At 38.9% G+C, this 26712-nt stretch overlaps 1 protein-coding gene across 4 annotated transcripts in view; it reads left to right on the forward strand.

Moving 5' to 3' along the window:
* The window catches only part of MRPL48 (mitochondrial ribosomal protein L48), a 48624-nt gene that overhangs the window by 10963 nt on the left and 10949 nt on the right, over window positions 1–26712 (forward strand). For all 4 annotated transcript variants that reach the window (XM_061149946.1, XM_061149954.1, XM_061149929.1 and 1 more), the window contains 2 exons: window positions 10687–10775; window positions 26043–26212. In XM_061149946.1, the coding sequence (XP_061005929.1) occupies window positions 10687–10775; window positions 26043–26212 (259 nt within the window). The remainder of the gene's footprint in view (window positions 1–10686; window positions 10776–26042; window positions 26213–26712) is intronic.

Consider the following 26712-nt stretch of genomic DNA (forward strand, 5'->3'; position numbering starts at 1 on the left):
AGTTACAGAAACAGGGAATTCCCTGGTGGTCCAGTGGTTAGGAATCTTCACTTCCACTGTAGGGAGCATGATTTGGATACCTAGCTGGGGAACTATATTAGATCCTACAAGCCACATGGTATGGCCAAAACAAAGTATCAGAAATAAAAGGATGGGAGTAAGGAATGGAACTAACATTTACTGAGTGCTTATTATGTGCCGTGCACGATATAAGTTTTACGTCTGTTAATTATTTCAGACAATGGCAGCAATGTGTAGAGAATCACCACTTCCACCAGGCCTAAAGCCCAACCTTTCAAAATATGTGCTTCTTTTTATTTATTCATTCTCTTAACAAATATTTATTGGACTAGGCTGCATTTTAGATGCTGGGGGTACAAAATTAAGATGATTTGGTCCTTGCCATTTGAAAACCTACAGTGTTGTAAGAAATAATTTTTTCCCCAAGAATGATATAATGAACACTTCTAGACCCATCACTGAAATTCAACTATGGTTAACATTTTGTCAGGTTCAGCTTTCTTGATCAGATGTTATGATGCTTCACCCGTAAATACTTAAGCATGCGTTTCTAGAAACAAGGATATTCTTTCCATTCTATTAAAGAACCACAATAGCATTATCTCCTTGAAGAAAATTAATAATAATGCCTCAGTGTCATCTAATACTCTATCTACTTCCTTGGGTGTCCCCCAAAAGTCTTTTATGAGATTGTTTATAACCAAGAGCCCAAAGAAGGGTCATGCTTTGCATTTTGCTATAATGTCACCTTTAATATAGAACAGTTCTTTCACTATTTCATTTCTGCAACAGATGCTTTTTGATTAGGCTAGACTGTTTGACTTATAGAATGTCCTTGCTTTTTAATTTGTCTGATTATTTCCTTGTGGTATTTTATGACATGTTCTTCTGTCCCCTTCCTGCAAACTGGAAGTTAGATCTAAAATTTTACTAGATTTAAATTAAATAGTTTTAGCAAGAAAACTTAATAATTGATGCTCTGAATTTTATATCATATCCTATCAGGAAAGGAAAAAAGAGCTAAGAAAATCTGATCATAAAAGTGAAAAGCATGCATTTTAGAGAATATGGAAAATAAATACTACACACACACACACACACACACACACACACACACACACGAAGAAACTGAAGGAGATGAAGAAAATAAAAATAACTTGTAATCCTATCCTATCCTCCAGAAATTATTGCTTAACATTTTGGTGTATATCCTACCAGATCTTTTTCCTGCTTTTTCTCTTTCTCTTTCTGTCTCTGTGTGTATATATGTATTTTTTTGTCTTGCAGTAATGGGAACAAATTATATATAACGCTTCATAATCTGCTTTTTTCCTCCACTTAATCTATGGTGAATATGTTTCCACTATAATAAATAAATATTCTACATACTTGTTTTGAATATACTGCCTTAAATGGAACAATTTGTAGGGTAAGAATCTGAGTCTGGTGTTTGAATATGTTAAGTTGGAGTGCTTATGAGGAAAATATACTAAGTAGTCCACTGGAGACACTGATCTTGAGCTCAAAATATAGGTCTGGGTTGAAACTGAATTTGAAAGTCATCATACTGTTGATTTTTCTTGAGAATGAATTAGACTATCCAGGGAACACAAGTAGAGAAGAGGCCCAAGGATCAGGCCCTGGGGAACTCCAACATTAAACAATTGGGTAGAGGGTGAAAGAGATGGCTAATGAGCTTGAAAAGGGAGGCCAACATGGTAGGAGAAAACCAGGATGGTATAGTTTCATGGCAACCAAAATGATAGTGCTTTAAGAAGGAGAGGGTGGTTAACCAGTTTCAGCTGTGTGCTGCTGAGAGGGGCTTCCAAAAGATATAGACTAATCGATATCCCTTGGTTTTAACAACATAGACGTGACCTTAGGGAGAGTGGTATCTGTGTAGGTGTGGTAAGGTCAGTTGTGAAAATCAACTGCGTTGACAAGTGAATGGGAATTCAGGAGTTACAGAAAGCTGTTACAGACAATATATTTAAGAAGTTTGTTTTTGAATGGAAGGAGAGAGAACTGGCAGGAGCTGGAGAGGAATGTGGGGTTAAGGAAAGATTAAAAAAATAATAATTTTATATATATTTGTTTATTTATTTTTGGCTGCACTGGGTCTTTGTTGCTTTGTGTGGGCTTTCTCATGTTTTAGCGAGTGGGGGCTACTCTTTGTTGTGGTGCATGGGCTTCTCGTTGCAGTGACTTCTCCTGTTGTGGAGCACAGGCTCTAGGTGCTTGGGCCTCAGTAGTTGCAGCCTGCGGGATTAGTAGTTGTGGCTTGAGGGCCCTACAGTGGGGCTCAGTAGTTGTATTTCAGGGGCTTAATTGCTCCACAGTATGTGGAATCTTCCCGTACCAGGGACAGAACCCATGTCTCCTGCATCCATGGGTGAATTCTTAGACACTGCCCACCAGGGAGGTCTGGAAGGATTTTTTTTTTAATGGTTATGTTTCTCTTAATGACACTTAATTCTGAAAGATATAAAAAATTATAGAAAAGTGAAAAGGTAATATGTCAGTGAGCCCAGATTTGGCAATTATTCACATTTTGTTTGTGGGCTTTCCTGGTGGCTCAGATGGTAAAGAATCTGGCTTCAATGCCGGAGACCTGGGTTCGATCCCTAGGTTGGGAAGATCCCCTGGAATAGGGCATGGCAACCCACTCCAGTGTTCTTGCCTGGAGAATCCCCATGGACAGAGGAGCCTGGCAGGCTACAGTCCATGGGGTCACAAAGAGTCAGATATGACCTAAGCGACTAAGCACTGCACATTTTGTTAGACTTTCATTGTTTTAATTTTTCTTGTATATTAAAAAATAAGGATTATGTTCAAGACCTGTCTGTCCCCTAGTCTTGGACTCATCCCTTATCCCATAACCAGATAATAAGTTCATTTTGAACTGCTGTGTATTCTGAGGAAGGTTTTAAAAATAAATTAAAATTATCAACTGTTGAAAATTATAAAAGCATGCAGATGTTAAAAATAAATAGAAATTGTACAAAAGGATATATGATGAAAGGTTTTCTTTCCAGGTGTTACTCCTGTTTCCAGGTCTTACACCTCAGTGGTATGCGTTGGTTGATGGCAGTTTCTTGTATATTTTTCAGGAAAGTTTTATGGTATATGAACATATATGTTATGTGTGTATATTACTATATCTTAATGCTGGCTATTTAGGTTGTTTTCAGTTTGTTATTTCAAAAATGCTGCAGCAACCATTTTTATACATCTTTGTAAAGTTGTTCCTGTACATTTGTAAGATAAATTCCTGGAATTGAAATTGCTGAGTCAATGAGTTGTGAGTTGAAAATTTTGGTAAGTATTGTCAGATTGCCCTTCAGAGAAGTCGTGTTAATTTACATTTCTATTTTCTGGCCCAAAACTGGGTTTTCTAAAACATCTTACTTTTTTGCTGGTGAAAATTATGTCTGATTTTAATTTGCATTTCTTGAGAAAGTTTGTCTTTTTTTTTTTTTTGCCATTTGTATTTCTTTTCTTGTGAACTGCTTGTTTATAATTTTTGCCCATTTTTCTTTTTAATTGTATGCTTTTTCATTTTTGATCTGTAAGAACTTTTATATAGTTTTCATATAGTAAGAAAATAAGCATTTTCCTATCATAAATGCTTTCTGTTATTTCTAGTCATTTATCCCTTGACTTTTGTTTTTTTGCTTTTTGCTGAATTGAAGTTTAAAATTTTTATGTAGCTTAGTTCATTAATCTTTGATTTCTAGATTTTGCTTCATGCTTAGAAAGATCTCTACTCCCTCCTCAAGATTATTTTTAAAAATCCTTCATTTATCTCCTGTTTTTCTTTTTTTTAACATGTGGTCCATCTGGAATTAGAAATGGGTGTGGATGCAGTTTTTTCCCCCTGCAAATGGGCAGCCAGTTATTTTAACCTTTATTGAAACAGCCAACATTTTCCCCATACATTTGAGGATGTTACCTTATCATATACTAAGTTTCCATATAGATGTAGAACCTACTGTATTTTAACTTTGTGTTGTTTCATAGATCTATCTGTATATTTGATAGCAGTACCAAGTTGTTTTAATACTATTGGTTACTATAGTTTTGTGATATATTTTAGTATCTGATAGCTACCTAATTCTGAGGTAACGTTTTGTTTTATTCTTGATTTTAAAGCTAGATCAAATGGGGGCATGTTAAATGTTATTGAAAAAAGTTCAATAGAAAAAAAGATCCTTTTGAAAAGAAAGATGGACAATAGCAGTTTACTTAGCTTGCTATTTGGAGAAATTTTAAGTTGTCTCCAAAATTTTGAAATGTAAACAGGTATGATAAACATGCTTGCACATTAGTATTTGTGCTCATTGTGTGATTATTTACATAGGATATATATTTCTAAAAGTCTAATCATTGGGCCAAAGGAAATGCACATTTTTAGGTTTGGTGCTTTTTTTTTTTTTTGGTTGCACTTGGAATCTTAATTCCCCCACAACCAAGGATCCAATCTGAGCCCCTTGCATTGGAAGCTTGGAGTCTTAACCACTAGACTGCCAGGGAAGTCCTTGAAAATGCATGTTTTTACAGCTACTGATGTGTATTACCAAATTGCTCTTCAGAAAGATTGCACCATTTTGTAGGTTTTTTTTGTATTTTAGAATCCCTGTTTATATACTCATCAATATTGAGTGTTGTTTTTTACATTTACTGATATTAATAAGTTTAAAAATGCCATCCCTTTTATTTGTAATTTGCATGTCTTTGATTACTAGTTGGTTGAACGTATTTTCAAATATTTACAAACATTATTTTCAAGGCCATTGATCCTTTCCTTTGCCCATTTCAATTGCGGAATCTCAGTGCCTAGAAGACTCCCAGGTCCAGGGTAACTTACCTTGCATGCCAAGGTAATTCTCTTTGAAAGGACATAGCTTTGTTGTCATTTTTCATGGGTCCTTGACATTTTTATAAAGTCAGACATTTTAAAATTGAATTATAATGGTGTTCAGAAAAAATGAGGAGGAAGCAGTGTCCTTTTCTTACCTTTACCCATCATACTTCGTGGGTCCTGGCTACCATCCCAGCTGCTCTCTCTAAGGGAAAAGCCTGATTGTAGTGACCATCTTTTTTTTTTTCTTTTAACTGATTTAAATGTACACGGAGAGGTAAATATATAAGGAGGTTAAATGAAGGGAACTCAGACTCCTCTTATTATAGCATGAGCAGAAAGGTAGAGTCAGCAAAGCATGGTACGTGCAAGTCCAAGTAGTTCAGTGTAATTAAAAAGCTGAAAGAAGTTTGAAAGAGATTTTTTAAAAAGTGGGTAGCTGCCAGAGCCAAATCATTGCAGATTGCCTTGTTAAAATATCTCTAGAATTTCAAAACAAGCAAACAAAAGCACCCCAACATTTACTGAACACACACTATTTGCCAGATGCTGGGGGTTGTATCTGCCCTTCAGGGACTTGTGGTCTATTGAATGGAAAAAATATCCTGTAATTATATTCTTGGCTGGGGTTACCCCAGTTTTTCCCTCTTTCTCTTCTGCATAGCCCTGCTCTAAATGCTTGTTCCAATCTTGAAGGAGAAATAATGAAAATGAAGTTGTTTATCCTCATCCTGGATTGATGAGTTTAGTTCCCAGTTTAGTAAACAAGGACATTGAAGGACAGTTGACGCTGGCATATATAAAGGGAAGGGACATGTTGTGGGAAAACTCAATGCATGATTACATTCTATAATTGTACCAATTGAAAGATTTTCAAAGCCTCCTTTTGAAGTCCTGGGGTTTTGTGTCTTCTTCAATGAAAAGAGTTGCCTTTTCTCTCAGGAGGCTGCAGTGTTAATATGACAGCAGGAAACCAGCTTAATGACCACAAGCAGGGGGAAAAAACTCAGTTGAACTTAATGGAAATCAGAGGCTTTCAAAGTTGTACATTTTATAATTAAAACAACTGGCTAATTAAGCAGTTTAACCATTGGTAATTTGACCAAAACCGTTCATTTAAGAGAGAAGATGGTTAATTTAACAGTAGTTTGAACTAACTTCTTAATTAACCAGCTGCTCTAATTATAGGAATTGCCTCAGACTAAATTTGAAAATGCCTCCTTGCCAAGGAGTTCCAGTAGATGAGAAGCTGAGGCAAGCATTTGTGGTATTTTCACCTAAGATGTGTCATCATCTCAAAGATCACTTTTGGTTCTGTTATTTAAAACCAGTGGTGGGTGATTACCTGGGTTGTTGTTTTTTAATTTACACCAAATATTTTACTATACAATGGAGGCATGGGAGAGCTGTAACCATAAAGTAAACTCTCGATGACGTTTGTATGTTTAGGGAAGCACAGAGACGATGACATTTAAGCTGGCCTTGGAGGTGATGAAGGATATCACCAGAGAGGTGCAGTCCCAGCACAGGGGACAGCCTGGCACAGTGCAGAGGCAGGAGAACTTCATGTCTTATACAGAATGCCAAGTGTAGCTCTGTGGCTGAGAAGCAAAGTTTTAAAGGCCTGGAGGATGGAGAGTGAGGACATGAAGTGGTTGGAACTAAATTACAAAATTAAGGTTCTTAAAAGCTTGCCTAAGGAGTATGAATTTCAGACAGTGGAAAATCATCAAACATTTTGAAATACAGCAAAGACTTTTTAAAAAATTGTGTGTGTGCAATGGATAAATGGTTGAATTAATGAAAGAAAATAACATGATTCGGTTTGTGTTTTAGAAGGATTCATTTGTCAGCTTTAGAGGATGGAATAAAGATGGGGGTGTGGATACAAGAAGACTAACAACAACTCAGCCAAGGCCACTACTTGAATCTTTGCTTGAACTTCCGTTCACACTTGCCTTCCCCCAACAACAACCAAAGTGATCTTTTAAAAACACATTAGGCATATAATTTCTCTGATGTTCAGCATGAAATCCAAACCCTTAATAAGGCCCAAAGTGGTGGGTTTCAACCCACCACCCTAATCTCTGGTGCATGCAGTCCCTCTTGCTTTGCTTCAGCCACATGGACACCTTTTTAATTCCTTGAATATGCCAATCTGTGGCACCTACTGAGGCCTTTGCACATGCTATTTCCTCTGCCTGGAACATTCACTCTATCTTTTACCTAATAAACTCCATATCTATCTTTTGGGTCTCAATTTATTATTTTATTTTTTTGAGTAGATAATGCATGTACACGAAAAAATTTTTTTAAAGAATCAAGAGTATAAAGTCAGCAGTAAATCTCTCTCTCCTGCCTTCTAGCCGCTTCTCCCTGGGGATAGCCACTATTATTATTTTCCTCTGACATCTAGTTTCAGTTCACAGGTCATTCTATTTTAGAGAGGCCTTTCCTGATATTTCAGTCCAAAATAGATCCACCGCTTGAATTGCCATAGCTCTTTTTATCATTCTTCACAATTTGTAATTTCATATTTTTTTTGTGACTATTCCCTCCTCCTACTAGACCATAAGCTCCATAAGCAGGGTTTTGTTGGTCATGTCCCCTGTTATATCTCCACCTCTTTGCACAGTGTCTGGTACATCAAAAGTACTGAATAATTAGGCTGTTTCTAAGTTTTGCCTGTTTCTGTAAGCTCGTCTCTTACCACCTTTCTCCTCATACTCTGCCTTGAAATTCTCTCTCTGGCTCTTCCTCTCCCCATACTGTGTTCTTGCCTCACTAACTCCAAACCACCTATCAGGTTTTACTTAAAAGTCTCCTGCTCTAAGAATCGTTTCCTGACACCACAAGTCCAGTCTTAATGCCTATCCCATGTATATGGCTCTTATCATTGAGAGCCCTTTTCACCCAGCGTTGATATTAGTCTCACCAACAGATCATAGGTTCTGTATTGCAGGGGCTTTGTGTTTGTCCATTGTTATAGCTCCAGCATTTAGGGCAGTACCAACCAGGCCTTCCATGGATATTGGGTGGTTTGTACACTGCATAACTCTTGGTATGTGCATGTCACATGGTTGAGAGGGTATAACTGTTGCTGGCTACTCTGTTGGGTAGTAATAAATACTTGTTGAATGAATAAACATGCTTTGGGGAGTTCAGTACTTTTTAGAAGGTCATATATTAAAGTTATAATAAAATCTTGGTGGATGGATTCATTTTCAAAGCTGTGGTCTGAGCATGATTGTGTACCCATCAAGGCGTTTTGCATATTAGCTCTTCAGGTAGTACCCTCGGTTGCAGAGTCTGGAACCCAAAGGCTCAGACGGTCAGTTGGGACCATGACCAAAAGATACCTCAGTTATTTGGAAATCTCTGCCAAACATACTTCCTTCTTCCTTGCATGGTAAACTCGTACTCCTCTTTCAAGAATGCAGCTATTACTTCTCTGAACCCTTCCCCTGTACCCTCCTTCACCCCCTCACCCCCACCTCATGCCCTAGACAGAGTTAGTTGTTCTTTCATCTAGGTTCCTTGCTTCTATCTCCATTAAAGTATTTTGTACACCATAAGGTAGTTATCTGCTTTCCCATTATCCTTTGCCAGTATGTACTGAGTGTCTCGAGGGAAAGTAGCATATTATAGTCATCTTTGTTACAAAGTTACAGTTGTTGGCATGTAATTGTAAATGCAGACTGATGAATATCATGGAAGGGATCCATGATATCTAAGGGTTGTCTTGATGAAATATTGTGGATTGTGAATTCAAGGGAAGTTTCTGAAGCCATGATTCTTTTTTTTTTTTTTTAACTTTTTATTGGAGTATAGTTGATTTACAATGTTGTGTTAGTTTCAGATGTACAGCAAATTGAATCAGTTATATATGCACATATATCCACTCCTTTTTAGATTCTTTTCCCATAGTGAGTAGAGTTCCCTGTGCTATATAGTATGTCCTTTTTAGTTATCTATATTATATATAGTAGTGTGTATATGTCAATCCCAGTCTGACAATTTATCTCTCCTCACTCTTGCCTCCTAGTAACCATAAGTTTTTCTACATCTGTAAGTCTATTTCTATTTTTTTTTTTTTAGTCTATTTCTATTTTGTAGATAAGTTTATTTGTACTTTCTTTTTAGATTCCACATATAAGTGATATATATTTGTTTTTCTCTTTCTTTCTTTCACTCAGTATGACAATCTCTTTGGTCCACTATTGCTGCAAATGGCATTATTCCATTCTTTTTTTGGCTCAGTAATCCATTGAATATATGTACCACATGTTCTTTATCCATTCCTCTGTTGACGGACAGTTTAGTTTCCTTCCATGTCCTAGCTATTGTAAATAGTGCTGCAATGAACATTGGGGTCCGTGTATCCTTTCAACCATGTTTTTCTCCAGATGTGTGCACAGGAGTGGGATTGCTGGATCATATGGTAGCTCTATTTTTAGTTTTTAAAGGAACCTCCATACAGTTCTCCATAGTTGAAGCCATGACTCTTGATTGGCCTGACACAGAGCAGACTACTTGGAAGCACATTTTAGAAAAGAGAAACTACTAGATGTCATTAAACTTTTCCACACGATTTTGTATTTAGCAACCCACAAAGTGGTGGCTTTGGGGAGATGAGGGTAGGGCCACAGGAACTAGGAGGAAAGAGAGCAGAACCTAGGACCAGTACTTTTCCAGAATGTGGGGGGTGAGCAAGAGAGATACACAGCTGGTTCCAGTGAAGGGTAAAAATAAGGAACTGATATCAGATATGGGAATGATCAAGTCTAGCTAGATTTTGTATTCTAGAAATTCAGATGTTATAACACATTTGAGCACAGGCTGTTTAGTGAGATAGACCTGGGTTTAAATTGCAGTTCTGCCTTTTACTTGCGGATGACCTTGGCCAATTCTTGTTTTTTAAAATATATTATTATTATTTTATTATTATATTAATTGATTATTATTTTTAATTTTATTATTCACTTATTCTGGCTGCAGCATGGCATGCAGGATCTTAGTTCCCCAACCTGGGATCAGACCTATGCCCACTGCAGTGGAAGCACAGGGTCTTAACCACTGGATCACCTTGGCATTCCCTCCAATTCCTACTTTTTGAGCTGCAGTTTCTTTGTTTGTAAATGAAGATAAAAATAATGGGGATTAAAGGAGGATTTGTATGTATCAGCAAGTCCTTCTTTGAAGGGGATCTGGGTGACACATCTCTGGCTCTACCACAATGAATATGTATTAATATATAATATATAGAGTATTAATGTAGAGTATCAATATATAGCAATTCTATTTTTTATCTACGTACTGTTCTGTACCTTATGTTTTTAGTTTTTATTGTAATTCATCTGAAGCCTGTTGGAGATCATTATATATCAACACAAATAAAGCAAATTGGATAGTTTTAACAACTTTGTAGTCCTTCTGCTGGTTATTTTTGCCACCTTTCTCTCTGAACAATCCTCACTGGAAAACTTCAAAAGGATTATTGCCTGTTGAGGGACAAGAGAAAATGAGAGTCCTGTGAGAATGTATTTTGTCCCCCTACACCAGTGGCTCTAACAGGAGAGAATTTCTCGAAGCGGGAACTAGATGTAGTCCGGGGGCCAAAAGGAAAGAGAAAAGGAGTATATTGAATGTCAGCTCAGGATCAAGAAATAACTCTGGTTCTTTTAACCGAGAGGCTTGCTGTCCCCAGATATTCCATCTTGCAGTGAAGAATTTATCTCCTCATGTATGATCTGTCTGTCCCTGAGGAATTTTGAAACAGGTTTGTCTTATTTTCGCTCTTTCAGGTGGCATTCTGTTGACCACCAGTCGGCACTACAGGTCAAAGCCCACGCATGGCATTGGAAGATACAAGCATCTAGTTAAGCCAGAAGAGGTAAAGGGGGCAGTAGTCTTCTCTTTATTTTCAAAATTCTTTTGGCCGAGGCATGTGGGATCTTAGTTCCTCAACCAGGGATTGGACCCATGCCCCCTGCAGTGGAAGTGCAGTCTTAACCATTGGACCGCCAGGGAAGTCCCTAGGGGTCCTTTAGAAAAGGATAGTGTGTAGCTTTTGCAAAGACCCAGAAGATCAGATGTGCATAGATTGGATTATATTGGAGCCAGAAAGGATAGGGGGTCGTCCCTCAATTCTCTCCAGTTATATAGTTTGGATATGATCCAGAGTGGAGATGTTATTGCCAGTTCCCAATCTTGTCCCTAGGTGAGATTATCACAGGGAAAAGCAAATGATTTGGTTTTATTATCTGACACTTAAGGAAAAAAATGTCTTAGTATTTCATTCAATATGGACCTCACAATGAAAGTGATACATTTAGTTTAGTTGAATGAATGGTTTGTGGCATATAGAAGTGGATTAACATTTTCAGCCAAATTGCTGATTTTTTTTTGCTTGTGTGTTAGCAGATTTAAAAGATGCATGTGTTTCTTGAATCCACTATCACAGATAACTGAGAGTTATTTCTAGGATTACTTAGTCTATTGCTCCAGCTCCAGCTGTAGGATTGCTTTTGTGGTAGTTAGATTTTTGTGCATTTGAAGAGGACTTTGTGGTGGGATGGACACAATGTTGGCTTGAAAGTCAGCCTGTCTTTGAGTCAGGATTCTATCCCTTCCTGTAAACAGTATTGTTCAGTTGCTCAGTCGTGTCCGACTCTTTGTGACCCCATGAACTGCAGCATGCCAGGCTTCTCTGTCCTTCACCATCTCCTGGAGCTTGCTCAAACTCATGCCCATTGAGTTGGTGATGCCATTCAACCTCTGTCATCCCCTTCTCCTTCTGCCTTCAATCTTTCCCAGCATCAGTCTTTTCTAATGAGTCAGTTCTTTGCATCAGGCGGCCAAAATATTGGAGCTTCAGCTTTAGCATCAGTCCTTCTGATGAATATTCAGGGTGGATTTCCTTTAGGATTGACTGGTTTGATCTTTCTGTCCAAGGGACTTTCAAGAGTCTTCTCTAGCACCATAGTTCAAATGCATCAACTCTTCCACGCTCAGCCTTCTTTATGATCCAACTCTCACATCCATACATGACTACTGGAAAAACCATAGCTTTGACTGGATGGACCTTTGTTGGCAAAGTAATGTCTCTGCTTTTTAATACAAAGTCTAGGTTTGTCATAGCTTTTTTCCCAAGGAGCAAGCATCTTTTAATTTCATGATTACAGGTGCCGTCTGCAGTGATTTTGGAGCCCAAGAAAATAAAATCTGTCACTGTTTCCATTGTTTCCCCACCTATTTGCCGTGAAGTGCTGGGGCAGAATGCCATGATCTTAGTTTTCTCAATGTTGAGTTTAAAGCCAGCTTTTTCACTCTCCTCTTTTACCTTCATCAAGACGCTGTTTCATTCCTCTTCACTTTCTGCCATAAGGGTGGTGTCATCTGCATATCTGAGGTTTTTGATATCTCTCCCAGAAATCTTGATTCCAACTTGTGCTTTATCCAACCCGGATTTCACGTGATATACTATGTATATAAGTTAAATAAGCAGGATGACAATATATAGCCTTGATGTACTCTTTTCCCAATTTGGAACCAGTCCGTTGTTCCATTCTAACTGTTGCTTTTTGACCTGCAAACAGTATAGTTAGGAAGATTTTGCTGTTCTTACTTGGGGAGATTTCAATGTCATTTTTGGTTCTTTGGGTTAGTTCGATGGTCCCACGAAACCCTGCACATCTCCCATTGTTTCTCACCTTAGCAGAGGTCCAGGACCACTGTATTTGGATCTCAGAAGTCACTAAACTTGCCACATTCTTCTGAGCATCATCCTTATATCAAGGAATTTTGTAAGAGAAACATTGCCACACCTGAGGCTTGTATCAGGAACCCTCCCAGCAGGAAACAACCCTACTAAATTTTTTCCTTTGTAATGAGAAGAGTACTGAATTGGGAACCAGGAAATTTGTATTCTAGGCTTGGTTCTACTACTAATTAGCTTTGTGATTTGGGGCAAGTTAATCTTACCTTTCTGGGTATTGCTGGCCATGAAGTTGTACGTAAAATGTTTTCTATGTATGAGTTTTTCTGGGAAGAGAATCCACAGCTTTTGTCAGATTCTTCACAAAGTTTGAGAAACTCTGGATTAGAATATCTTCAAGAGTCTCTTAACTCTGATATCATGTAACTCCATAATGCTATCTTTTTCCAAGATCTATTACGTGCTAGGTACCGTTGGGGGTATCTTGCCTATTCAGACTGAGCTGCAATAAAGTTTTATAGTATGAAAGAGCAAGACCTGGTTTATGCTCACAGGGAGCTGATAAACCATTAGAGATAAGACACAAATAACTATGCTCCCAAGCAGAAAGTGACAAGTGCTAAAAGGAGGATACAAAGTGCTTTTAAAATTCAGAAGAAGGAGTGATTTACACCCTTTCTGAGTTGTGATGCCTCAGAGTAAGTTCTTGGAGTTGTTTTATTTTGGGATATCCTCCTTCTAAAAGTCTTACATAAATTAGCAGGAAATAAAATTAGTTTTGTTTGGGTGTGAGTTTTTTGCTTTTTTAAATTTCTTGGGATCCTCTCTTATAGATAATTTTCTGTGTATACCATGTTCTGACCCACTCCTTGGCTTTTTATAAAAGGAAACCTAATGACATGTCTAATGCCATCTGTCCCATCTTTCTCTCCAACTTCCTCTCCCATCTCATAGATCATCATACTGTTTCGAGATCTCTCACACGCTGTTCTCTTTACTTGCAAGACTTTCCTTCTTGGTTAATACATCCTGAACCTTTAAATCCCATTGAGGAAGATCGGATGAGGAGGGGGAAAACAAATCTCCCTCTTTGAGAAACCTCTAATTCCCTGCACTGGGTTACTTCTCCTACCACGAACAAGGGGTTCCTTGTGCTTCCTCTGTTGTAGGACTTGCTGCTCTATTTTAACCCTGTTTTGATGACTGTTTCTATGCCTAAACGATGAGCATCCTTAGGGTAGAGGCCTTGTCTCATGTTTCTTTTGTATCCTCAGTGTCCAGCCCAGGGCCTGGCATCAAGTAGAGGACAATAAACATTGATTGAGCTGAACCTAAATGTGGTTATTGGAGCTGCCCCGGGGTTTTGTAAATCAGAACTGGCAAACACAACCCACTCTCTGTAAACAGCTGTCTCCAACTAACCTTGCTTGCTTGCAGGGAGTGATGCTCCCTTTTGTTAGGGCTGTAGGCTTTTCTCGGGATACTATTCATGTTCCAGGGTGGCTAGCACAATAGTGCTGGGTAGTGGTGGAGGCTGCTCGAGGCTCCTTCCTTTGCGCTCGGGACAGCCCTATGAAGACTTTCATCTGCTAGCTCTCAGAGGCCCTGTCCCAAGTCCCTGTCTCTTGTTCCCCTGGTAAATTGGACTGGAAAAGCTAGAAGGCATCTTTGGCCTCCTTTCTTTCCCTAAAGTAACAGCCTATAAAAAATCATAAACAGCCAGATTTCCACTTTTTCTTCTCCGACTCAGGCTGACTCCTCTACTCTCTTGAGCCCTACAGCCCTGAGACAAGAGTTAATTCTCATGTACAAAGTGGCTAGCGCTTGTCCCTTTTCTGCTGGTATAATCTCTTCATTCCTCCTTCCAAAGGTCCCACACTCAGTCTTATGACTTCTGAACCTTGGGAAGGAAAAGGCACATCTACTTCACTCAGCTTTTTTTTTCAATACTGGTTTTATCTCTCTCTTGCATGGCCTGGTTTATAACTCTAGGTTCGTTCCCATCCCTCCATCCTGTGCCCTGTCCTTGCTGCCTCTCTGAGGAGTCAGTGACAGAAGAGGTGAAAGCAAATGTTCCCCCCAGGTGGCAACATGAGGATGAGAGCAAATCATGGGATTCCAGGTCTGTCAGCACAGAACCAGCCTCCTTCTCAGTGATTTCCCACTTTTCACCCTGTGCTTCAGGTGCATTTTCTCATACGTCCATGCTGTCGCATGCCTCTGTGTCCTTGTACATGCATATCTTCCTTTTTTTCCCTCTCATCATGTGAGACCCACCTTGACTTATGGCAGTGAGGGACTATGCTTCAAAGCATATCTCCAGACGTAGCACTGTGTCTCAGTGTGTAGATCTCATTATTCCTTCAAGGGCCCTGCATCATTATTCTGTTAAAATTTAAAAGGCTTCAGATTGTTTAGAGTGGTGTTTATTTGATAAAAATAAAAAGAATGTAGTCCTTCACATTTGTATAGGGCTAGGTCTTATCTCCCAAGACCACTTACTTACTTGCCCTCAGCTGTTATTCAGCCTCCAATCCTAGGGTAATAGCAGCCGAAGAATAAAAGCAATGCCAAGAGGAAGATGTGGGAGGATGAAATAGAAGCAGTATAAATGGCTGTCAGTTTTAGCTGTTATACGTTCTATTTTTCAGGCTCTGGGGCAAGAGAGTAAGATTTTTGAACTCAGACAATTTACTTCCTCTTTGTAGAATGGCCCCTAGGAAATCAAGATGTCTTTTCTCTTGGAAACTTCATGCTGTTTTGACTGTTGACATAGCGGAGGTGTTTGTCATTTTTGACACCTCCTTATTTTGTTGTAGCACTCATAGATTGATCAGCGCTCACAGCCACAAGTCTGTGAGGAGACCGTGGCATCATTCCCAGAAAAATCAGCAGATCAAAACCACTTTATGGTGACAGTCCTAGCTTCCTTGAAACAGGAAGATTGGTTTTGCTGGCCTAGTGACTGTAGGGCTAGACGTGGATTTTAGGACTGGCTTACAGAGAGCTGTTTTAAACTGGCATCCATGTTTTCCTTCAAGTCTGCCTCTTGTAACTCACTGAAAAGAACAACCGGCATTGAGCATCTGCTATGTGCCAGGCACAGTGCTTTGCACAGATGATGCTGTGGTGAATGGGGCACAGTCTCTTCTTACAAATACTATAAAGTGGGCTGGAAAGGATAGTGCTAAAAAATGTAACTAAAATACATGTAGGAAATGCTTTACTAGAGAAATGAACTAAATATCAGTGGAGCAAAGCTAAAGAAGCAGTTCTCCCTGAAAGGGTCAAGTGGAGGTCTTACAGAGTTCAGCTCAACAAACATTTATTTATTTATCTTAAAATTAATTTATTTATTTTAACTGGAGGCTAATTACTCAGTAAGCATTTATTAAATACCACATGTATTCTTGCACTGAGTACATAAAGTGAACTGACACTCATTTAGGAGTATCCAGTTGCTTGGGATAGCGGGAAACACTGGGGCTGTAAAAACTATTTTAGAGTTTCTCAGAGCTTTTCCAGGTACAGAGTGATTTTTGTGAAGACCTGACTTTTAGCTTGTGCCATTAGAGTGCCCCAGTCTCCAGCCCACTGGGCTCTCATCCTGCCTTGCCTATTCTGCTAAATTACAACAGTGTCAGAGTTTTAGAGAGAGTCATATTTGATGTGAATAAAAGTGATGATCTCTTTCCATTTTCAAAGTGCTTTCATGTCCACTATCTCATTGCCTGTCAAACCATAGGCCCTTGGAACGCTGGTGATGCTAGAGTGGAACCCCTCTTTAAGTTTAGTAATGGCAGTCTGCCATATTTTAGAAGATATTAAGCTAATGGATAGAGTTGTCTAAATTTCAAGTTTTTCTCCCATCAGTTTTATTTGATGAAAATAAATGTTAACAGAGAAACTCATGGTTTCATATTTTTTGAGCAGACAACTCCATTTATATAATATAACCGTATTTTCTGCTAGTTAAGTCATTCTTGTTTTATATGATGAAAATACATTGATGAGTATTTCATGTGCTTAACAAAGGGAAACATGATTTTCTTTTTTAGGCCCTTCGTAACCAACAAATTTGAAAACCATGCTTTTTGGCTCACCAACTATTCTGTGAGGTAGACAGGGCAGAAAAGGAAACTGAGGAGAATAAGTGATTTCTCTCTCACAGTATATATATTCTGCCAGTAAATAACCAAACTAGAACCAGAATTTAATTAAGTTCAATTCAACATTTAATGTTGCTGGACTCTAGGAATAGAGAAATGAATGAGACACAATACCTTCTTGTTGAGATAATGATTTGGCTGTCATAATAGAAATTCACTTAATCAAGGGGCTTAAATAAGATAGAGTTTGTTTTTCTGTCATATAGAGTATAGGTAGATATTCCAGCTTTCTGTTTTGCAAACGTATCAACTGCTTTTATCTCCTAGTCTGAGATGGCTGCTCTCACTTCAGCCTGCATGTCCACATTCCAGCCTGCAGGCAGGGGAAGGGGAAAGCACGGGCATGAGCTAATATCCCACTGGGCAGAACTCAGTCATGGAACCATACCCAGCTGTAAGATTGGTTGGGAAATGTAATTTTTATCATGAATGGTCATGTACCCAGGAAAAATTCAGCAGTTCCATGATTAAAGGGAAAAGAGAGAATATTGAGGAAACTGGCAGGCTCTGCACACCATCCTTAAAGGGAAAGGCAGAGATTAGGAGAAATGTTTTGGAATTAGGCAGACCCAAGTTAATGATTCAGTTCTTTGCTTACTAGTGTATGTCCTTGGGTAAGTTACTTAACTTTTCCAAGCTGCGGTTTTCTTGCCTTTAAATAGCTATGTTATTTAAATGTTTTGTGAGAATTAAGTTAAAAAAGAAAGTTTTAAGTACTTAGCACAGAGTCTGAAACATGGAGCCCATGAGTAGTATTACTAGTGGTGATAATGATGATGTTGATGGTAGCATTAGTCCTTCTTTTTACAATCCCATAGTACTCTATTTTCCTCCCTCAAATTATGCATCTTCTTATAATTACTTATTATATATATGCCTTTTCCAATAGATTGCGAGTTTCAGCAAGCAGAAACTATGGCTGTGTTATTTACTATTATATCCCCATTGCTAACCCTGGTCTGGCTTATCACTTGTGCTTAGTCACCCAGTGGTGTCTGACTCTTTGTGACCCCATGGGTTGGACTGTAGCCTGCCAGGCTCCTCTGTCTATGGGGATTCTGCAGGCAAGAATAACAGAGTGGGTTGCCGTGCCCTCCTCTTTTGAGGGGATCTTTTCAACCCAGGGATTGAACCCAGGTCTTCCACATTGCAGGCGGATTCTTTACCATCTGAGCCACCAGGGAAGCCCTGCCTTATCACTAGTGGTTGGAAAATATTTGTTGAATAAATGGATACATGTGCTAAGTGATAATGGTGTCTAAGGGAAAGAGGGTTGCTATGGGAACACGTAAGCATAGTACCTACCTTAGCATGAGGAATGAGGGAAGGCTTCCTGAAAGAGCATGAATGGAGTCTTAAAAAATGACTAGACTAGGAGGGACTTCCTTGGTGGTCCAGTGGTTAAGACTCTGCATTTCCATTGCAAGCAGCACAGGTTCCATCCCTGGTCAGGGGAAAAATGACTAGGAGTTCTCACACTGAGGGTGTTGGGTGAAGAGTCAAACTCTGCAGGAAGGGGAAACATTCTGGGCAAAAGTGGGAAGTCATTGATCCTGGAGATGCAGTTGGGAAACTTTAAGCAGTTTGTGTTAATCCTGGAATCTTGAGGAGGCACGTGGAAGATGATGGGACATGAGACCTAAGAAGTAGACATGTCTTGATCAACTTTTTAAAAAGATACCATTTATATTGAGTAACTGCTGTATACTCTTATATGTCATACAAAAAAACCTAGAAGTATTGACCTGCTCGTTGTCCTTTCAGGCTCAGCCACCTGAGGTCATTGCTTTCGGGTTTTAATTGCCATGGTACAGCAAGGTAGCTTGTGCTGAACTTGCCATGGGAGGTGGCCTACTCGTTATGATTAAATTGAGAGGGATGGTTCTTTTGTGTGTATCTCTCTCTCTCTCTCTCTCTCAACTGTAAGCTCCTTTAGAGTTGGGACTGTGTTTTCTCTTTGGTGTCTTTCCTTAGAGTGGTTGAATCAGTACTTTGCATACAACAGGGGTTTAATGAGTGCCTCATTCTGTAAAGCATACCAACAGGAGCATGCTTATGTCCAATTATAATAATAATAATATCCTATCTTGTCCTATCTGTGTACATTACTCAGTCTTTCTTTAAAGATATCATTTATTGAGCAACTACTATATACCAGATCATGTCATCACTATGCGCCAGGCTTTTAAAAGCATTATTTCATTTTATAGAATTACAAATGATATCATTTAATCCTCAGATATACTGTGATTATTAAGGACCCTGTTTGAGGAATCTAAGACTTAGATTAAATGACTTGCCCAAGTGACAATAATTTCCAGAGCCAATACTTGAACTAAGGATGGTCACAATCCATCTAATGTCCACACTATTTCCATTTCACAAAAATTCACTACTTTGAGCTTCACAGGAACCTTAGGAGTTGAGAATGACACCTAGAGAGGTCACTCAGTGTCATGCAGTGACTAAGCAGACAGTATTTGAGCCAAGATTTTCTTTCTTTCTTTCTGACTGTGCTACACAGCATGTGGGATCTTAGTTCCCCAACCAGGGATCAAACCAATGTCCCCTGCAGTGGAAGCAGGATATCTTAACCACTGGATTCCCAGGGAGGCCCCCCAGATTTTCTTGGGCTTCCATCTTAGCCAAGTGCTCCTTATGCAGCACCAGGCTGCCAACCCCATCAGGGCCATGCCTTCTGTCTGGTGTATGTTTCTTGAGTGTGCTACACTCAAGTAGGCATGTTTATGTTAGTTACAAACATAACCACTTGATATCTATGAACCTTACAGCTTATTATGGACTGTTCAGAGTACCATCACCAAAATCATTTAAGTCCCAGGTATAATTTTTAAAATTTCCATCACTAGAATTCCTGGAAGCTATATATGCTACAGGCCTGTCAGCTTTTCTTTTTTCTTTCTTTTTTTTTTTTTTAGCTTTTCTTTTGAGGATTAAGAAGATACAATTTCTTCCCAACTTTCCCACCCTGGAGAATGCTGTGTATAGTGATAGGTGGATACTATTATTATAATTTTTACAGAAGCTAGAGGAGAGAGGTTGGGTTTGGGGCCACAGACTCAGCTTCTAGCCATGGCTAGACATACAGTGGTTGCCTTTTCCATTTCCTTACTGTTGTAACCTTTAAACAAGTCACTTCCCCATTCTAGACCTTGACTTTCCCCTTATATAAAATTAGGGGAGAAAGGAAGGAAAAACTAATTTATCTCTAAGATACCTTCCAGCTATAACAGTCTGTGATTCTAATCTGACTCCTTTCTCTATCTGTTCTTTGCCAGCAAAGTTTCCCAGTAACCCTGGCCAAATACAACATCCTTTCAGAGGATCCTTCAGAGGACCTGTTTTCTGTTTGTAAAATAGGAGTAATATGGATATTTTTGTACAAAAATGGTTTAGTGATTTATCCCATGACCCATTTGGAGCATCATAGTGTACAGGGATCTAAGTGTTAGGTAGTTAGAATAGGGAAAAGGAGTCCAGAATGGCGGTGGCTAAAAGACCTGGAAGGGAAAAGCCCGCGAAAATAGAACAAAGGAAGGTCTGAGGACCAGAGAGAGAACCTCAGGTAAAACCAACAACACTCCTGGCTGGCCCAATTTACAGAGGACAGGCCCAGGGACAGAGAAACATATAAAAAGAGGAGCCAAAGCTCTCTTCTCTCTCTCTCTCCTGCGCGATGGGGCGCTCTTCTCTTCGCGTCTCTGGATCGACGTGCCCTCAGGCCTCGAGGATAGATTTTCCTGCTATTATCTAAAGAAAATAGAGCTGTAACACTGAGCTGTAACACTGACTTATTTAAAAGCTATAACACAGTCCGTTCGAGACCTGAGAGCTATAACACAGTTTGTCCAAGACCCGAGAGCTGTAACACTCCCTCAGTGGGCTTTAATGTCCGTCACTCCAAATCTTTGTTGTGACAAGACAAAAACCGAGGAGCTTACACTCGCCTGACATCAGGATGTCTGCCCTGAGCCATCCCACAGTGAATCCAGGTCAGTCACCCCAGTATACAGTTTGATGGTAGACAGCAGTCCATCTTCCCTACCACCTTTTTCCTAGCCTCCATTCATTTCCTGCCTAATTCTCCTTCATGGGCAGGCAGGGTAACTTTCCCAAAACACAGCTCTAGTCATATACATCTCTAGCACAGATATCTTTAATAGCTCCCCATGGCAGTCATGAAGGTCTGAACTCAGGCAGTGAGAATAGAAAGGAAAGGATAAGAGAGACTGTGAAGGTAAAATTATAGGAACTGGTATCTGAAATTTCATGCAGTCAAACTCTTGCTGGCTATGTTGTGCCCTGGCTCAGAACTGAAATATAATATCACAGTGGCCTCCTGATGGTGTGGATCAGTCCAGACAGATCTAGGTTAACATGGAAAAGCAAGTGAGATGCCAAGAGGGATACTAGAATCAACCTTCCTTTTGTTCTCCTAAAGCGACACCTTTGAAGAGCCCTGGCATTTTCCCTGGTTAAGAAAAGCCTCCTGCAGGCTTCAAAGAAGCTACTCCCTTCTTTGCTGGAAAATTTCAGCCGCACCTTACTGTATTCTGACTTTAGCATTCTTCACAGCTCCTACTGCAGTGCTGTCATGATGAGAAGTCTGAATTGCTGCATTTGGCCTCAGGTATGGTGGGCTCTGCACCACCACACCTGCACCTTGATGTTTGGTTGATAGAAGTTGGCCTCTCACTCATAGCAAAATCTAGGGCTCTGGGGTGACTACCCTGTTAAGAATTTTAATAATGCAGAGGCTACAATGGAAAAATTTCTGCATTGGGAGTCAGGACGTCTGGGTTAGTTCCTAGGATCTGTCCTGTGTGGCTCTGTGACTCTGGGGGACATATTTAATCTCTATGGGCTTCATATTCTTTCCCTGCAAAGGTGAAGAACTGGGACAAAGTTATCTCTAAATCCCATCTTGTGCTAAAATTCTAAACTAGTGATTCGTTGCATGTTTTGTCTCTGTTGACCCTGGTGCTAGATATGAGGAATATGAAAAAAAATAAATAAATAAAAGTTAATGCCTACTGAATGTTTAAATATGTGCCACAGATTGAATTAAGTATATACAATGTTTTGTTCAATTCTCAGAATATCCCTATGAGACTAGGTTTGTCATATGTTTTATTGGCCTTGTGAAAGGACTATTTCTTGGTCCTTCCGCTGCCCCCCCCAGGTTGGGCCCCTGCTCTCTTAGACTGACCCGGAGAGCAGTGATGTGAGAGACCCATTCTAGGTGCTCAGCCAGAAACAACTCTGCTGTGGCGATAACTAGGCTGTTGGCTAATAATAGTGGTGATTTAAGACATGTAAATAGATTGCCCCTCCCCACTATTTCTTAAAAAAAATTTTTTTCTACCAAATAGCAAGACTTACATTAAATCTCCAGTAATTAGGACAATGTGGTATTAGTTCAAGAATAGACAAATAGCCCACTGGAACAGAATAAAGAATATAGAAACAGAGCCAAGTATCTGTGAGCATTTAGCACATGACCATTCATTATATGACAACACTGACTGCAGTGGTGTCCAGTCAACTGGGTTGGACAGTCACGTGACAAAAGCTTACTTGACTCCTACTGCACACTGTACACAAAAAAGCATTTAAAATTTTTGTAGATCTAAATGTAAATATTATAATTATCAAACTTCTGGGAGGTAACATACGCGAATATACTCATGATCTTAAACTAAGCAAAGATTTCTTAAATAGGATACAAAAGTCATTACAACTATACAAGGAAAAAAAAATGAGTAAATTGGACTACATTAAAAAACAACAATTTTTGCTCAAAATGCACCATTAAAAAGTGAAAGAGGAAGATACAGGGAGGAAGAGGATATTCGCAACATGTACATTTAACAAAGGATCATATTTAGAATATAGAAGGAACCTCTACAAATCAGTAAGAGAAAGGAAGACCACCCAATCTAAAAAATGGGCAAAATACTTGAATAGACAGGTTACAAAAGAGAATATCCAGATGGCCAGTGGACATAATGGAAATGTGCTCAAGTTCAGTGGACTTAAAGGAAATGCAAGTTAAAGTCTCAGTGCATTACCACTTCATACCAACCAGAATGGGTAAAAGAAACCAACCAGAAAACTTGACTCTACTAGGCTTTGTAAGTACTGGGAAGAATGTAAAGCACCTAGAACTCTTATGTACTCTGGTAGGAGTCTAAATTGGAAACGATTTTTAAAAACTATTTGAAAGAACTATTAAAGATGAACCTCTGCATTGCCTGTACCTCAGTAGTTTCAGGTTCTGGGTATATCCCCAACACAAATGCATACATATGTTCACTGAAAGATACATGCAGAAACATTAGTGGCAATACTGTTCATAGTGGTCCACACTGGAAACAACTCTAATTTGAAACAACTCTGATTTCTACCTCCAATAAAAAGTATAAATAAGTTATAGCATATTCATATAAATAAACTACTAGGGTAATGGGAAGTGAAAAATTACTGTTTCACCTAAAAATGATGAATCTTGCAAACATAATCAGTTAAAGAAGCTGTATACAAAAGAGAACCTAGTATATTATTCCATTTTCACAAATTTAAAAAATAAGCAAAATAACCCTTTCATTTTGGAAGTCAGAATAGTGGTTTGCCAATTTGGGGAACAGGATACTTTTGGGGTGCTGGTAGTGATTTGCTTCTTATTCAAGATACTGTTTATTCAGGTGTTTTCAGTTTGTGAAAATTCATTGAGCTGTGTATTTATTTATGCAATTTTCATATGAATGTTGTTCAGTTGCTAAGTTGTGTCAGACTCTCTGTGACCCCGAGGACTGCAGCATACCAGGCTTCCCTGTCGTTATCTGTCTCCCAGAGTTTGCTCAAATTCATGTCCATTGAGTCAGTGATGCTATCTAAACATCTCATCATGTGCAGCAGTCTTCTCTTCCTGCCTTCAGTCTTTCCCCCATCAGTCTTTTCTAATGTGTCGGCTCTTCGCATCAGGTGGCCAAAGTATTGGAGCTTCAGCTTCAGCATCAGTTCTTCCAATGAATATTCAGGTTTTTATTTCCTTTAGAATTTACTGGTTTGATTTCCTTGCAGTTCAAAGGACTTTCAAGCGCCTTTTCCAGTACCACAATTCGAAAGTACCGATTCTTCAGTGCTCAGCCTTCTTTATGGTCTAACTCTTACATCCCTACATGTCTACTGGAAAAACCATAGCTTTGACTGTATGGACATTTGTCAGCAAAGAGATGTCTCTGCTTTTTAATATTCTGTCTAGGTTTGTCATAGCTTTCCTTCCAAAGAGCAAGCATCTTTTAATATCATAAGAATATTATATTGTAAAAACATTTTTACTTAAAAATTTTAAAAAACAAGGTAGATTTTAAGATTCTAACTTTGAATTGATAAAAGATTCATATTATTAAAAATTCAAAAAATATAGAAGGGAAATAATTTAAAAGTCTGCTTCCCACCCCTGTTGCCCAGCCATCCAGTTCCCTTCCTCATAGGTAACCAATAGTATTAGTCTTTTTGTGTATCTTTCCAGAGTTATTTTTTAATATGCAAGCAAATATATGTGTAAGTAGTTAAACATACACACATCTATTCTTCCCCACTTACCCTTTTTATATGTATGGCAATATTCTGAACACATTATTCTACAGTCTGCTTTTGTCATTTATCTTAAAAGTCTTTCTATGTCAGTACATAAAGAAGTTCCTTATTTCTTCTTACAGCTGCATAATGTACTATTGAAGGAATGTGCCATGATTTATTTAATAGATTCCCCTCCTGATGGGCATTTAGGTTAAATTATTTCTGGTTGAGAAGCTTTCTTGATCCTGTTCTATGTTGTGTTACATATCTATTTTTCCAGGCCTCATTTTAACTTTTCACAGCAGTTTCAACAGGTTGATCTGTAATAAAGCAGTACTTTGTATGAAATAAGAGGATAGAAATAAAATAATTTTTCTGCCTCTAAACTTTTAAAAGAAAGGCTGTCTAAATAATTGGACTGCAGAATTTCAAAGCTAGGAAGGCTGGCAGAGAACTAATTCTGTGCTTTCTTGTGATTGATTTCTTTAATATTCTGATGAAAGTTAAGGATTTTCTCCTTAGAAAAATAAACACATATGTAAAATTTTGCATATAAATTTTGGGGCTGACAAACCACTTAAAACTCCTCTGTGGGTTCTAGATTAACAATCTGTTGGGACTTTCCTGGTGGTCCAATTAAGAATCCCACTGCCAGTGCAGGGACATGGGTTCAGTCCCTGATCTTGCAAGATTCCACATGCCACGGGGTAACTAAGCCCTTGTGCCACAACTATTGGACCTGCACTCTAGAGCTCATTTCTCTACAATAAGAGAAGCCGTCACGCTGAGAAGCCCATGCACCACAACTAAAGAGTAGCTCACTGTAACTAAAGAAACCCTGCATGCAGCAGTGAAAATCCAGTGCAGCCAAGAATAAATTTTAAAAAAAAGAATCTGTTGGGAATTCCCTGGTGGTCCAGTGGTTAGGACTCTGTGTTCTCACTGCCAAGGGCCGAGGTTCATGTCCAACTCTTTGCAACCCCGGAGTTCTCCAGGCCAGAATACTGGAGTGGGTAGCCTATCCCTTCTCCAACAGATCTTCCCAACCCAGGAATCGAACCAGGGTCTCCTGAATTGCAGGTGGATTCTTCACCAACTGAGCTATCAGGGAAGCCGAAATAAATAAATAAATAAAAATTTTAAAAAGAGAATTCTTAAGGAAAAAGAAGAATAATCTGTTGGGAATTCCCTGGTGGTCCAGTGATTAGGACTCTACTCTCATTGCAGAAGGCCTAGGTTCAATCCCTGACCAGGGAACCAAAATCCGATAAGCTGCACAGGCAGCCAAAAAAAGAGAAACTCCTCAAGAATCTGTTATCTCGTATAACCCCAGTGATATAAAAATTTGGAAACTGAGGGCCAGAGATGGAAAGTGAGTCTCAAAACTAGTTAATGGCAGAGACAGTCACATGTATTTATGTTAAATAACTGCCAGCAATATTTCCTCTCCTTTCATTGACTGATGCTACAGCCCAGAATGGCAAGGGAGGCTGCCCATTCCTACCCAGGAAAAGTCCAGTTTGTAGGTAGGGTAATCAGAGAGAAACATAGTAAACAAATTTAATTGAAAGATTGACTTATGTATATACATATATATATATCAAGATGGTATTGTTAGAATTTCTTGTATAATACTTTGACTTTCCTTTCTCTTTTGTTTTGTGTTCAGCCCAAAAAGAAGAAGGGAAAAGTGGAAGTGAGACCCATTAATCTGGGGACAGATTATGAATATGGGGCTTTAAACATTCACCTGATTGCATATGACATGGCCCTGACAGAGAGTTATGCCCAGTATGTTCACAACCTCTGCAATCATCTCTCCATTAAAGTCGAGGAAAGGTATGAAAGATGCCTTTGCATGGGATGTTCTTGGTGTGGGTAGCGTGCTCTACATTGTTGTTGTTAAATGAGATATAATTTTTGTTTTGAGAAATAATTTACATGTAGTAAAATTCATTCTTTTTAGGTATGTAGTTTGCCACAATCAAAATAAAGAACAGCTCCATTAAGTTTTAAAAAGTTCCTTGGTGCCTGAGGTATAGTTAATCTCCTATGTCTTGCCTCTAGAGTCCCTGGCAACCACTGATTGATTTTCTGTCCCTTTTGTTTTAAGTTCTCCAGAATATCATATAAATGGAATCATACAGTATGTAGCTGTTTGTTTCTGGCCTCTTTCACTTAGCATAATGGGTTTAAGATTTATCTGGGGTTTTGCAGACACTCTTTTATTCTGAATATATATTCAGAATTCTGAATAGTATTCCATTAAATGGTAAACCTTAATTGCTTTATGCCTTCACTGGTTGATATACATTTGGGTTCTTCCTAGTTTATTGGTA

The sequence above is a fragment of the Dama dama genome, chromosome 1, assembly GCF_033118175.1.
Source record: "Dama dama isolate Ldn47 chromosome 1, ASM3311817v1, whole genome shotgun sequence".
Taxonomy (NCBI): domain Eukaryota; kingdom Metazoa; phylum Chordata; class Mammalia; order Artiodactyla; family Cervidae; genus Dama; species Dama dama.